Raw genomic sequence first — 15,250 nt, 5'->3', positions numbered from 1 at the left:
TATTTATATTTTCAAACAAGGAATTCTGCATAAATTTATTCCAGCAAGATTTGCTGCCCTTGGGTACTCATATAAAAATAAAAACCCTTTGTTATTTAAAAACAGAATTATGTTATTGCTGGAACAGGATTTTTTTACTTAGTGATTTGTTTCCTTTACAATGAGTTTAACATAGACCCCTGTTGCTATGTTGTCTATTTCTCGGCTTCTCCCCACCTACTTAAAGCTCATAAGATGATGTATGGGCCAAAAATATATTACAAATGAAAATGTTTTTGCATGCATCCAGTTAGAACAATGCTTATGCAGATACATAATAGATGCTAAGTATACTAACTACAGACAAGCAAATATTTGGACAAAACCCATTACCCAATGAGGTTCCAGACAAATGAGGTTTTACTGTATCTTAATATCATGTACTACATAATCCAATCTCTACAAATATGACTGTATTCAATAAAGAAAATGTTATTCATGTGATAATGTTTTTTCATTGACCAGTTACTTTATCACAACTTCAGCAAAGACAAATATGCCCTGTTGCAATGCACTTCAATAAACCAACAGCAATGGAGTTGGAAGTATCATGTCTAACATTCATGAACAAAGTCTTTAATTTGCCTGTAAATTGTTGTTCAAATAATAATAACTGGATTTTTGTGAACGAAAAAAATGTCTTGAGCAATGGAAAGCAATGAAACTTTAAAAATTCAATGCCCTTGTGTTCATGGGCAACTTTTTTTGTCCACAATGTTGAAAATGAAAAATTGTTTAGGACACCATTCAACACAATTCAAATGACAATATCAAAACAAATGTAAAGTGATTTTACTTCTTCATGCAAGTCAACTTGCTGCTGGTTTCCCCGCTACTGCTATCAGTCAACATCAGGTTTTTTTTACATAATTTTTACCATGTCCGTGTCTCATTCATTACAAATTTCAATATTTTCAATTAGTAGCTGATGTCCTTGAATATCAGAGGCAAAAGACCAAGCTACAATGTCAACTTTCAAGTGGTCAAAAATTACTCCAGTTATTGAAAGATGTGGAATGCTACTAAAAGTATTTTGGCTGTTACCATCAGTTATCTGCCATCGGTTTTAAATATCTGTATTTTCTATCTTTTGTCTTATTTCAGTTTTGGCAACAGATTCTTTGAGCATTGTGCACTGGATTTCCTGGATGCAGATATTACCATTGCAGTGAAATTTGTTCACACTCAGTTCTTGAAGTTATCGATCGCTAACAATCGGCGAATAATCTGCTTGTAAAGTAAAGGAAATTTGTTCTGAATGAAAGTGCTTGAATGAAACTGCCAGCAGAATGGGGTATCTTTCAACTCCATAATCAATAATGTTCTTTCTTATCCCAAGCCTAACCATCCACACATTAGATGATGGAGACCCCAAGTTGTTGTTCAGAAAATTGCTTCTTTCAGACACAGTGACCATTTAAGCCTGAACTTCATAGGCTTCTCCCTCACCCAAAGTGCAAGCCATCCACAAAGTTTGCTAACTGCATATGGTGGATAACTCAAGTTACAGTATAAAAACTATTTCTTTTCTGTCACAGTGACCTTGACCTTTTGACCTGGAAATAGATTTCTTTCTTATCTCCAGTCAACTACAAACTTTGGTAAATGTACAAAGGAAACAACTAAAGCTATTTTGCAGAAAATAAAATGGCAACCAGCAAATGGACTGACAACATCATAACATGACATGCTCTGTCTTACATAGGGCATCATAACATGACATGCTCTGTCTTACATAGGGCATACACAAAAATGTTCAGGCATGAATTTGATGAGAGAACTAATCCATGTAAATGAAGTAAAATACAGGTTACACTATATGTTGTATCTCCTCCTGTAGCAAGCATGTCCAGTTGCAAAAAGGATGGATACTAGGGGTGATGTGTTGATAATTGGGCTGTTTTGATAGACACATAAATGCAGAACATATGCTTATCTTTAATAAGTTACTTATAATCTTCAATGGTCATGATCTTTTTACCCTTATTATATACCTATATCAGTCATCACATAATGCTCAGGTGGATCAGGGCTTGCAACATTCATACACTAATGCATGCATGGGTAAATATGATTAGACATTCTAAAAACATACACTAATTATGGAGTTCACTGTGCACAGTTCATGCATAAAAATGTGGGATAATATATTTACAACACATCTGGAAATGGGGCCATCATGCACAAACTGTACATTGGGATATATTATCTACAACACATATAACTGGGACATCAAGTGGGATCTATTATTGCACAGTGGGATCAATTATTTACAACACATTCTATAATGGTGCTGTCTGGTACAATGCTAACCTAGGATACATGGGATTTATAACACATTGTATAATTGTGCTGTCTGGTACAAGATGGGGACCCCAGGTGGCTGAGCGGTCTAAAGTACTCGCCTTTACTGATCATTGCCATCTCGGTTCTGTTCGCATGGGTCTGAGTCTCAGGCTTGGCATAGGCTGGTATGTGAGAAAGCTTGCCAGTAGCTTCCTGTGAGTTGGTAGTTTATACTGGGGGTTTCCCAGGTTCTTCATCCACCAATTATGCTGGCCAATGGCATTTAACCCATAACAACAACCTGGGTCATTGATTAATAAAAGTGCTTTATGAAATGTGGCATCTCAACTGTATAAGAAATTTTAGGAGTGCCACCAGGAAAACTTTGTTACAAAATGTTAATGCAAAACTAATTCTTGTTTAATACCAACAGTTACAGTGACATCAATGACAAATCCATCATCAAAGTGATCCTTGTCTTGCTTCTTGTGGCTGGTGAAATAAAATCTGTTGCCATTACACCTATCAGTGCAGTGATGGCTTTGTAATGTTCCTTTTGTTCTCTTTTCTGAAATTCCTTGTCAAAGGATTAATTCCATTAAACCCTGAGATGGTACTGTATTATCAATGAGGATAAAAAGTATTGATCATTTCCTTTGTGGTCTAAAGCACTCGCCTTTACTGACCACTGCCATCTCACCACTGTCTGTATACAGGTTATGTCTTGGGCTCAGCCAATGTGGGTATGTAAGAAAACTTGCCAGGAGCTTCCCATGGGTTGGTGGTTCATACCAGGTTTTTTCCCCAGGGTCTTCCTTCGCCAGTTATACTGGCCACCATGTACAGCCCATTTTGTACTGAAAAGTGGTGTTAAAACCCCAAATCTAAGTCCTCTATGGAAATGAGTGATTAAAACTCACCAATTCCTGAAAAATCAATCAGTATTTGATCAATTCTGCCTCAAAAACCAGACTGTGATTGTGGATGGACATTACAGCTATATAATGTTTAAAAATAAATTTACTAAATACAGATTTTTATCACATGACTACTGTTATTTAAGTTAATATATGCAACATGTATAATAACACCTTGTGATGCCACAATTATCATGCAAGGCAAAGACATAATGACCAAGGCATTCCAAATGTATTTAAAGTCATTTCACTACACTATTCTGCAGTTTTGTCAAACAAATCAGAATTTTTTTAATATGATATAACAACTCTTACATTTGTGTTCATTTCAAAGTATATAAATTTTATGAAACTTATTGAATAGCTTAAATTTTATTTCTCAGTGGACACACAAAAGATAGAAACTGATATAAAATGAGCATTCACGTAAATTGTTATATAAAAAAGGTTTTAATATTGAAAGAGCTAGCCAATTTATGAACACATTACATACCAGTTCACAACTGTGCTACATATACTGAGAGTGATCATTTTTGTTGTTCAAAAACAAAACAAATTAACTTTCTTATAGGGCACACAGTTTTTCTCTTGACAGACCAATTGGCCAGCGTCATAAACTGAAGGTGGGTTTATTATTCAGAGAGTCATCTTTTGTGAATAATTGCTAAAACTGTATAAAAATTAATGTGCGATGGAGGGGGAGGGCCTTGTCATCAAGCATTAGCTTATTATCAGTTAAATTAAGTAACAGTGGTAAGCTGTATTATAAATAAATTTCATAGAGACCACTTTGTTATGATTGACTGAGCTCCTATCATGTTATCTTTAGCAATCATAAAATGAAACCAGTCTAATCTCCCTCTCGTATGTGTTTATTAGCACTGAAGAGTGAGATCAAAACACTTGCATGAATTTGATCAAACATATGGAAGACAAACTTAGTAGAAGGTATCGACTGTCAATGACTTTCAATAAAACCCTTTTCATTAAAGAGAAACACTGGTCAGCCTTGGTTCAGTACTTGACCAATATGATCAATAACATTACATTATGCTGACTGATGGTTTACTGGTAACTCAATATGGTGCTGCTTAGTGCAAAACAGAAAACTGGTCTAACTAATCTCCTACACCCTGATCAAGTCTCAACTTAATTACATAACATGGTGTCAAAAACTGATTAAATGTATCTTACACATCGTGACTTGACTTGCTGCAGTGCATTCATACATTTCTGAAAGAGAAAACAATGGATCATTTTAATATTAGCATCAATCTGGCAAAGACCTTCCAAAGTTTCATTAACTGGAGGTATATGTGACATTTATTACAAGAGCACAAGTTGTAAAAAGCAAATGAACAAAATATTTAAAATTGACCTGCCATTTTGGTCAGTAAAGGTGTCACTTAAAATTGAAGTTGCTAAAAGCCTGATTTTGCATGCCTTTAATTCTACACCTATAGTTCATAAAATACTATCTTTCCTAACAGTTTAATTTCTGTGGCAATAAATATTTCTAGATTATGGTTTCTTCAATAAAAAACATGATGGTATTTTTTTGGCATGCTCAGAATATTAATTTTACAATAAATGTATAAATAACCAAAACAAATACCAGCCTATTAAAAAAAAATAACTTGACAATTAATATTTTTAGAAACAGTTTTTATGCTTCAAGTAAAATCTTAAGTTGCTGGGTCAAAGAAAGAAAGGTCTTTATGTAAAAAGGAGAAGGAGCTGAAGGTTGATGGGTCAAAGAAAGAACAGTCTTTATGTTCAGAGGAACGGGGCTAATGTTAAAGACTTTTTGACTTTAAAGCATACTGATTCAGTGTTCCCTAAGTTTTACTAACTACTAATGCTCTTTATATAATGTAACTATGGACACAGATCCTATTATAATGGCTTAATTGAGTTCTATCACTGCTACCTCTTTCATTTCACTTGTGTTGAGCTTTTAATTGATGAGAACATTTATACTGAAATTGACAAGTATGCTGAACAAGACACTAAGAAAGAAACTTACTAGCATGCAATTAAGGGCACTTTGACAGAATTTAACAAGCAGGCTGTTAAGGGCACTTTGAGAGAAAAAAAACAAGCATGCCATTAAAGGCACTTTGAGAGAAAATAACAAGCAGGGCACTTTGAGAGAAAATAACAAGCATGCCATTAAGGGCACTTTGAGAGAAAATAACAAGCATACTGTCAAGGGCACTTTGAGAAAAAATAACAAGCATGCCATTAAGGGCACTTTGAGAGAAAATAACAAGCATGCTGTCAAGGGCACTTTGAGAGAAAATAACAAGCATGCCATTAAGGGCACTTTGAGAGAATTTAACATGCATGCCATTATGGACACTGAGAAAATTTAACAAGCTGGCTGTAAAGGGCACTTTGAGAGAATTTAACAAGCATAATGTCAAGGGCACTTTGAGAGAAAATAATACGCATGCTGTAAAGGGAACTTAGAAAAACTGACAAGTATGCTGTAAAAGTGACTGAACAACTGCAAATTCACAGAACCATTTTTTGTAGATTCCACTGGTACTTCAAACCACAATTTAAAAGAGCCAACAAAAAATAATTTATGACCACTTTTTCCTATCTGATGCATATGCACAAAATAAAGTAGCCTAGAAATGTAACTTGATATTCAATGCATTAAGAATAATGAAGGCTTATAGTATCCATGTAATACTACATTAAACAGGATCAAAGGGATGAACACAACTTTTGAGATAATCCTAATTATTTTTCTTTTTTATGACTAACTATTATAATCTTAATCATAAATAAAGTCCTTCCTTCTCTTATCTCTAAACAGAAAACCGATTCAAGAATTAATGAAACATTACAACTACTCTTCATGAGCATTTGCTATTGAACTGATTCTGAATTTTTTAAAATGATATACTGAAGTTGTCAAACTATACTAAAGCACATAACCACTCTGATTAATCATTTCCTCTCAGGACCAAATTTGAGTTATGCCCCTTTACACATCCTGTTTGGCCTTTCAAGGTCACAAGGGCAGAAGAGCCATTAATAGAAAGTGCCTCTTTAGAAAGAAAGATAATTTTAAGTAAGGAGAGTAGACATCATGTCACAGACTTTGAAGGACCAAATCATTCCATGCCAAACAAGAGGCATTCCATGACTGGCTTATATAACTTAACAGTTGATCACTTCACTAAGCAGGCCTATCTGCAATTGTAAGAACACAACCCTAGTTAAGAACTATCTCTCAAACTTTATATCACATTGATTTTTTTGATTTTTTATTTTATCCTGAAAAAATCTGTTTTAAAGACAATGGCATAATTAATGGACATAATCTCTTGCTCATAATCCAAGATCTTGATGACAAAAACTTGTTTATCAAATCTTATATAAACTGGATGAAAAATATAGTGTCTAGATGTTGAAAAGTATCAAAGTCAGCAAAAACTTGATATATTATCAAAATATGGCTTCAACAGTGGCAACAAAAAACTGCCCAATCTGATTCAAGATCAACTAATTAATAAGTATGGTTCATGGTCATTATCAATCTCGTTGGAAAGTTTGATAATATAAACCAATCGTCCGAATTTGATTGGCAACATGCAAGTATTGATTGACTGATGACATATGACTGATGAGGGATGATGGACCACATACAATGGATGCAAAGCATTACCAAACCTCAATTGGCCGAGGTTCACAAAATTGAAACCACAAAAATAAATGAACTGCAACAATGTAGAATGTTACAAGAAAACTTACAGAGTAGACTTTGTCTCGGCAGACAATCATCAGCATAGGCATAGATTTGTCTACAAGCGCCAAGGGTCCATGTTTTAGCTCCCCAGCCATGATGCCCTCCGAGTGCATGTATGTCAACTCCTTGATTTTCTGAAAAGTGAAAGTATTGTTACAGTTTCAACTGAAGGAATACAATTTATACAATCGGGAAATGGTCAAGATTATTCACAGAATGTTTTCTAAGGTGATGAATGAATTTATCAGTCCTTGTCTTACACTCTTTCATAGACGGATCTCATCTTGCACTGTCTAAAATGCAAACTCATTAACAGCAACCTTTTTCTATGAACAAAAGCTGCAGGATACTATATATTGCTTGAAATGGTTCCTGTGCGCTGCAGACAAACTTGTCTGCAATAATTGGAAAATTACATGAATAACTAAGAAAAGACCCCAAAGTACTAACATATCACAAAGTTTATGTTCAATTTTATACCAGACTTTCATTTCATAAGTGTAGATGGAATATTTCTCTTTTGTGTTTGATGGATACGCAGCTAGAAAATCAGATTCTGGAGATTCTGTTGAATTAAATATGTAAAAATGCTTTTAAACATCATGCCCCCAATTATCAGATTAGCTCAACTAAGGCATATGGAATCTATTTATCCTTTTATCGGAAACACTGAGTGTATCAAATATTGAGAAGTTGTGTAATGTTTTAATTTTTCTTACCATAGATCAGAAGTTCTATTTTTTGACAATTATATAATTATGTCTCTAAGGCATCATCTTATTTGTGAGCTTACCTAAAAATTGTTAGTCTGGTGAAACTTGCTTTTATTTAATTATTTCCATGAGGAAAATCTCCTTGACACATAGAACAACTTGCAAACGTACCTCTTTGGTAGATTAAATAATATCTTCTGTCCTTAATTTTTTATGTTTAGCTGCAAATCTTAAAATATTTTGACCTGACAGCTTGACAGCTGCCTTAATAACATATAACAATACTTACTCCTGTGGGTGAAAATGTAGGGAAAGGAGAAAAGGAAAAAACTTAATGTCCAAGTAACACTAACTTACCAGTGCACCTTCCAAGCAGGTGGCATAGTTGTAACCCCTCCCCATGATAAGTAGGGACTTTTGCTCATACAGTTCACTGGCCAATTTGGCGATCTCCCCATCCAAACTCAGAACTTCTTTGATCATTTCTGAAAGAGCAGGTTAAAATCTGAGTAACTAAATGTAAAATTGTCATGGACACACTGCAAGTGACCTGATTAATTCACAAGAGTACCACGGAAACTTTGTGTCTCAACTGTCATCCTTGCTATAATAAAGCTTCACTATGTTGTACATGCAAAAACTTTACAACAAACACTGAACCTTAACTCGGAGCCCAAACTAAAATTGCTTCGATTCATATAGGTTTGACACATCCATAATGGTTTGGTGATGGTATCTTCTGTAGAACTTGAGGAACTGTACAAAAAACATTTTACTTTTGTTGGCTATAGTGACCTTAAATTTGACCTCTGACCCTGCCACCACAACCCCGTCACCCAATCAACAGGTTTCTTTATCTTATTTAAGGAAGCATATGCCTAAGATTAATGAGAGCATCTTCATAAGAACTCAACTTTTGGCATGGAAACCATTTTAATTTCTTGGTGAAGGTATGTAATACTGAAGCATAAACTGCATTGTTAACAGATTGATGGACAGACACAGCCATGATCTGATATTCTTATGGACTGCATATCAAAACACATCTCAAAAGTTGCTATTGTTGTTGCACACAAAAACTGTAAATAATTGACAAACAATTGAATGAACAAGGGTTCGTACAAAACCAGATTGGCAGTCTCCATATATAACAATATTTCAGAAAGTATCAAATTCTAATGAGAATACCTACAGAGATGCAATGTGTTGACTCTTCCATTCTTTTCAAGTGGATTCTGATTTATACGGATAATTATATCCTCTACATTACTTTGTGGAGGATACTATATTTATACTGCAATGTTAGTCTGGCTCCTTGAGCATAAAGAAAGTATTTCATTAATTGCAGCAAATAAGCACATCAATCAAATGTAACTCTTACCTGGCATCTTTTTTAGTCCCTGTATGATTTCTCTCCTCCTTTCTTGCATTGAAATTCTGTCCTCACACATCATAAGTCCAAACATCACAAGAGAGACAAACTGACTTGTGTATGCCTGCAACAGAAATGGAACTGTGAAAGCAGGTCACACTGACTTGACTTTGAAATAAATTTGCTTCTTTAACCTTAAATGTATATGCACAGTCTATCAGTACATTTAAAATTATTAATGAAACAATGACGTGAGTAGGTCTAAGTAGGTCTAAGAATACAATGTTCCACAGGATGTATACCTTGACTGAAAAAAGAGCTCACTGCTGGAGACTGTATATTAACTTTTCAGAGGGAAAATAAAGAGAAACATGTAGCCCCCCCCCCTCTGCACCCATGTCTAAGCATGTCAAACCTTAGTATAATGGACTATATATAGCTCACCTCTACTTTCATTAGTCTGCCGCAGCCATTGTAAACATTATCAAATTATCAAATTTCATGACTGGAACACAAAAAGCAAAAACAGGAATGAACTTTTAACACGAAAAGCAAACAAATTCACTGAGCATGAAATGTAGGTTACAGCGACTTCTTCTGGCAGAAAGGATATATAATTTATCAAGATGCATCCACTTACCAAGGTTCATGATAAAGTAGGAAAGATAACACAACAAAACTAGTTTGGTCATGAGCATTTAGCAACCACTTAACCGAAGACCATAAAACGTGAAATATAGGTCACAGTTGCGGTATTAGGAGAGATATATCAAATCACCTGGTTTAAAGAGTATGGCAATAATGGCAAAAATATCAAACAGAAGAAAAATGAAATGTTGAATATTAACATAGTGACCTAATAAGATAAGGATGTAGTACTTATCATGTTTCATAATGCCAGGTATGACCTTCTTTGTTGCAGGGGTGTGGTACTAATGTGGATGCAGATAACCACCTAGTTAAAGATTCTGGCATAAACAGACCTTCAGACTGAAACCAAGGCAATGAAACATGAAATATGGGTCATGGTGACCAATTTCTGTTATGAGGGTGTACTACTTACTAATTAAGATACATCCTGTCACTAAATGTTATGAGTCTTAACAGTATGAACTGTGCTACTAGAACCTATCTGGTTTTGAGCTAAATCCCAAAAACTTAACCTAAGGCAGTAACACATTAAATATAAATCAAAGTGACATTCTTTGTGTTATGGGTATGATAACAACAGAGGTGTATACAATCATCTAGTTTGATGATACTAGCATGAAGAGAGCTTGAGAAACAAACTTAAACAATTAACTAGTCTGTGAAGCTTGAAATATAGGCCACAGTAACTAACATTTGTGATGTGAGTGTAGTATCCATCAATGTGCATTCCCTCACCAAATTTATGAATCCAGAAGAAAAAAAGGATAGCCAAAACCTATCTGATCACGAAATGAAATAAAATTTAACCTAATCTTTCAAATATGAAATGCAGGTCACAGAGATGTTACTTTGTGTAGAAAGAGATAAATACAATCATATAGTTTGATGATTCTATCATGAGCAAAGCTTGAGAATTAAATGTAAATTACAAAATTTAATCAAAGTCAGCTGAGTAACACATATCACAGTGACATACAACTGGAATGAGAGGTAATAAAGATGCATCCACTCACAGAGTTTCATGATTTCAATTATAAGAAAATTTATACAATGTACAACAAAAAAAGACTCGTAGTTAAACACAAAATTGAGCCAAGAATGTACAGAGTTACTTATGAAGAGAGCAAAATTGAACTGTCAAGATAAATGTAATATGACAAACCTTGGTACTGGCTACTCCAATCTCTGGCCCGGCATTGATGTGCACACCACAGTGAGATTCTCTACAAATTGTGCTGCCCACAGTGTTGGTGATGCCTACAATCAATGCACCTCGCTGCTTGCAGTATTTAAGGGCAACCAGTGTGTCTGCAGTCTCCCCTGAATAAATGTTAAACCATTTTCATAAACTCATTGTATAACACTTGTTTCATAATTTGATGTATTTTACAAAAGTAAATCAATGTCATATTTTAAACATATGACTGCTCTATGTCACTACAAATGAAAGTTTTGTTTAAAAAATATTTAATCAGACATCATAGTGATATGACTGAAAAAAATTGTTAAAGCTAAGTTAAATAATCCATATCACACACACACATATCACTGTGATAATATGCTTACAGAAAATGGTCAACAATGCATGTAAGACTGTTGTTGTTGTTGTTGTTGTAGGGTTTAATGCCATTGTTCAGCACATGATAGGCTATAAACTGCATGTAAGACAGATAAACCTCTAATACTTCATGTAACAAAATACAGCGAAACCTTGCTGTAAAGTGGCAGTCAGGGTCCAAAACTGCCAAACATGCTATGTATTTGATGGGGAGATAGGAATAATTAAAAGCCATTCAATAATACAGTCATAATTTTACTACCTATAATTTATACAGCCACATGCTTCAGGAAATTAATCACTGCTGTGTAAGAACATTAATTATGATTTGCAAGCTATAGGTTTCTGAAATTTAACCAAATTATTGTTATCTGTCAGCTTGGATGAATAGTATCAGAAAATAAGGGAAATCTACATGCAGGACAAAAAAATCAGGAACAACAATGTAATGATGCTATATCTGAAATCATAACAAAGCTATTTATAACATGCTTACCTGAATAGTTCATATTTATTCCTGAAACTTGGTCAAATGCAAGTACAAACATAGGAATTTAGGGATTCAGTAGAATGCATGATGTTATTACAGAACTGGCCCCCAAACAGTAACAAAAAATATGTTAAATCTGAATGTTGGCACAAGTACTTTAAAAAAAGGGTATGAGCAAGAACTAGATATATGGAGTAGTTTTGATAATACTGTTTCTGGTAATACTGATTGTTACCAGTAAAAAGGCAACAAAAAAAAAAACTGAACAAAGAAAGGCTGTGATTTGCATGGACTATTTAATCTTTTACTCATCTGAATAAAATTTTGCCCATACAAGAATACACACATACAATAATATTTGCACACATATAATAACATTTGCATACATAAAATAATATGCATGTTATTTTCTGTAAAGAATATTAGGGTTAACAAATAATAAAGTTTCAATTGTAAGAGCAAAGGAGAATGTGCAAAAGATATGACCTGTCAAATCTTGATATTTTTGACAGATGCATGATTAGAATATTAACTATAATTTAACTACTACACTTTGGTCATAGCATAGCATGAGTGACCTTTGACATTTGATCACCAATGTAATGATTTCTTTTCCTCAGTTCATGCTGTCTTTAAAATTATGCATGAAAGATTATCTCTAATGTCTGTAGGTAATTAGCTCCACGTTCGAATCATAGAACTGAATTACTAATGTTTTTTCTATACATTTTAAGCTGAATGACATTTGTTGAATGAAAGGAACAGATTTCATGTTCTACATTTAAAGGTCTAACCACATCTTCAAGATATACAAGAGCTAATCCATGATAAATCTGAAATGATGGAATCAATTTATGGAAGAAAAGACTGCCTGAATGAATCTGGAGGCATTTCTGCCTATACACTGTTGAGGTCTATCACCACTTTTCCCCAACCACATTCATTATCTTCATAAATCATAAGACAGAGTAAATAATGTTGATTAAACTGATGAACTATTTAATTGAACATAAGACGGAATGATAGAGAATTTTATTGGGTACACCAATTCCATATTCTACATCCAGTTGGGATCAATATCTCTGTTTAAATGGGAGTCTAATTATTTTTATTTGAATCAATTTATGGTTGTAATGGTTGGAATTTAGGTTTTCCCACTTAGCTTGATGTCACAGTTGCACAGGGATCAACTGTTTTGTTGTACCCATTATTATTCTCATCACCATAACAATCATTTTTTTAAGGAGTTCTATCATTTAAATTGTACAATTGTCCCAAATATTGTCAATGTAATCAAAAATTGGTAAAATATCAAAGTTAAAGTTTTTCCAAAGGCAATCAATCCAGTCTGAATTTAAAACTTTTTAAACAGTTTAATTTCTCTCCATCATTATCAAAAATATACTAAATATGTGTATGTCAAATGGCATCACTGGTTAAAATAATGCCCAAATGCTTGTGCACAGTAACATCTTGTTTGTTTTGGCTGTGTATGATACAACATGGGTTAAAAATCTGATTGACTAGAATCCTTTCCCAATCTCAATCTATTTCACAGCAATAAAATTTGGCAGAGCTAATTAGCTGTGTAATCGATAATGGAAAGAAATTTGTACCATATTCAATTTCTCCGATAAATTTTGTAGATTCCATGAAATTAAGATGAAATAAAATTATAAATAAAATTAGTTTCATGTTAATCCCAACTAATTTATGTCAAATCTATCAAGAAGTCAAGAAGAGGAATAACAGTATTTTACAAAAACTAAACTTTATTTGAATTGAGAACCAACATTTTATGCCAATACCTGACTGACTGATGAAGAAGCAGACATCATCTCTAAAGACTGGAGTGCTTCTGTCCAGGAAGTCACTGGCCAGCTCCACCATCACAGGAAGTTCTGTTAGCTCTTCAAGAAGCTGTCGAGTCTGTAACAGATTTTTCATTGGTCAGTACTGCAGCTCACTATTGACCTAAATCATTTCAAGCCAGCCTCTATTATGTGCTAAGGCAGCACATCTTGAAGCCGTTTCAGGAAATGTATCCCCTCAAAGTTACTAAGAAGCATTATAAACATGATTTTAGACCCATCCAGCCTGAAAAATGCTTTAAAGAATAATAAATTGATTTTCTCTGCACTGATGGATTTAATCCTAAGACTCTACTTTTATTAATAATAGTCTTAGCAAAACCAGACTGAAATCTGGTCCCTGAGTGGTAACAAGCTCAGCCAATCAGAATTAATTTGTTCTCTGAGTGGTAACAATCTCAACCAATCAAACAGAACAGTACCCCATAAATACACATGTAGCTCTTGTTCATGATCAAACTCATCCAACACCATGATGATCAGAAATACAACTGCTAGAGTGCTGACAGACTCAGCCATAAAATGCAAGATCACATCATTAACATGTCTGGATTTCTTTCACAACCATACTCAACAGTGATCTAGATAATATTAGCCAATTTCTTACACTAAATTCCAAGATACATCATGATTTATATGATGTGATAGAAAATGATGCTTCTTTAAAGTATAATTTCTGAAGAATTTTACTAAAGAATTATTAGAGATTCACTGAGATCATTTGGTGCATAGACATGCTTTAACTAAAGATGCAATTCAGTTCCTGATTTTCCTGCAGGTACATGTATCCACTAATTCTCGACAGAAAATTAAACATTAAATATGTAATCACTGTGTTTTCACTATTTCTTGTTTAATATGCATCAGTTCAAGCTGGTAAATTCATCAATATAAGCCTTTATTTTGTGCCCACCTCTAATTTTGTAAAGCTTAGAGTGTGTATGTGAAACATATTCTTCATATAACTGACTTATCTTGATGTGGTACGAAATGTTATGCAACACTATGGCATTCTTTGGACAGCAACCATCAATGGGATTTCCTTGTAAACAAGTAAAAATGGGTATTTTCCAACTTACATTTTTCATAACTTGTTAGTATTTCCTTAGTGATTTGGGTTGAGTAATGTAAGGGAGGCAATCGTAATAAAGGCTGGCCTTACCCTTAACCCTAATAATCAATACATACAAACACTGTCTCAGAAAGAAATATAATGTTTAAATAAAATCTATGACCTACTGCTATAGCACTATGGTAACTGGTCCCACAGGCAATGAAAAGAAGTCGTCTGCATCGCTTGATTTCTGGCATAAAGTCCTTGATCCCACCTAGTATCACCTGATTTGCTTCAAAGTTAACACGACCTCTCATAGTGTTCACCACAGATTCTGGCTGTTCAAAAATTTCCTTCTTCATGAAAGAGTCGTAATCTCCTGAAAGACAAATAGACCTGGTTTAGCAGAATCTCACCATGAAATATATGGAAGCTAAGCCTCTTGGTTCATTTAAACTAATCTATGTAATACTGGTTTGATTACAGTACCTGTATACATCAGAAGTTGCACATGTCTATGAACAAATCCTACAACT

At 34.1% G+C, this 15,250-nt stretch overlaps 1 protein-coding gene across 9 annotated transcripts in view; it reads right to left on the bottom strand.

Annotated features, from left to right (window-relative positions):
- Positions 1-15,250, bottom strand: part of LOC149805811 (glutamine--fructose-6-phosphate aminotransferase [isomerizing] 2-like) — a 108,412-nt gene that overhangs the window by 21,687 nt on the left and 71,475 nt on the right. For all 9 annotated transcript variants that reach the window (XR_016419795.1, XM_089950519.1, XM_089950513.1 and 6 more), the window contains 7 exons: positions 14,900-15,093; positions 13,598-13,718; positions 10,904-11,061; positions 9,100-9,214; positions 8,076-8,203; positions 7,011-7,139; positions 4,437-4,475 (listed from right to left, as the gene is read on the bottom strand). Coding sequence is in view for 8 of the 9 variants with exons in the window: in XM_089950519.1 (XP_089806645.1) it covers positions 4,437-4,475; positions 7,011-7,139; positions 8,076-8,203; positions 9,100-9,214; positions 10,904-11,061; positions 13,598-13,718; positions 14,900-15,093 (884 nt within the window). In the remaining variant the exon portion in view is untranslated. The remainder of the gene's footprint in view (positions 1-4,436; positions 4,476-7,010; positions 7,140-8,075; positions 8,204-9,099; positions 9,215-10,903; positions 11,062-13,597; positions 13,719-14,899; positions 15,094-15,250) is intronic.

Source organism: Sinohyriopsis cumingii, chromosome 2 (assembly GCF_028554795.1).
Source record: "Sinohyriopsis cumingii isolate HCF-2022 chromosome 2, ASM2855479v2, whole genome shotgun sequence".
NCBI classification, from domain to species: domain Eukaryota; kingdom Metazoa; phylum Mollusca; class Bivalvia; order Unionida; family Unionidae; genus Sinohyriopsis; species Sinohyriopsis cumingii.
Note: the sequence above shows the minus strand (reverse complement) of the source record. Positions and strands in the feature narration are given on the sequence as shown.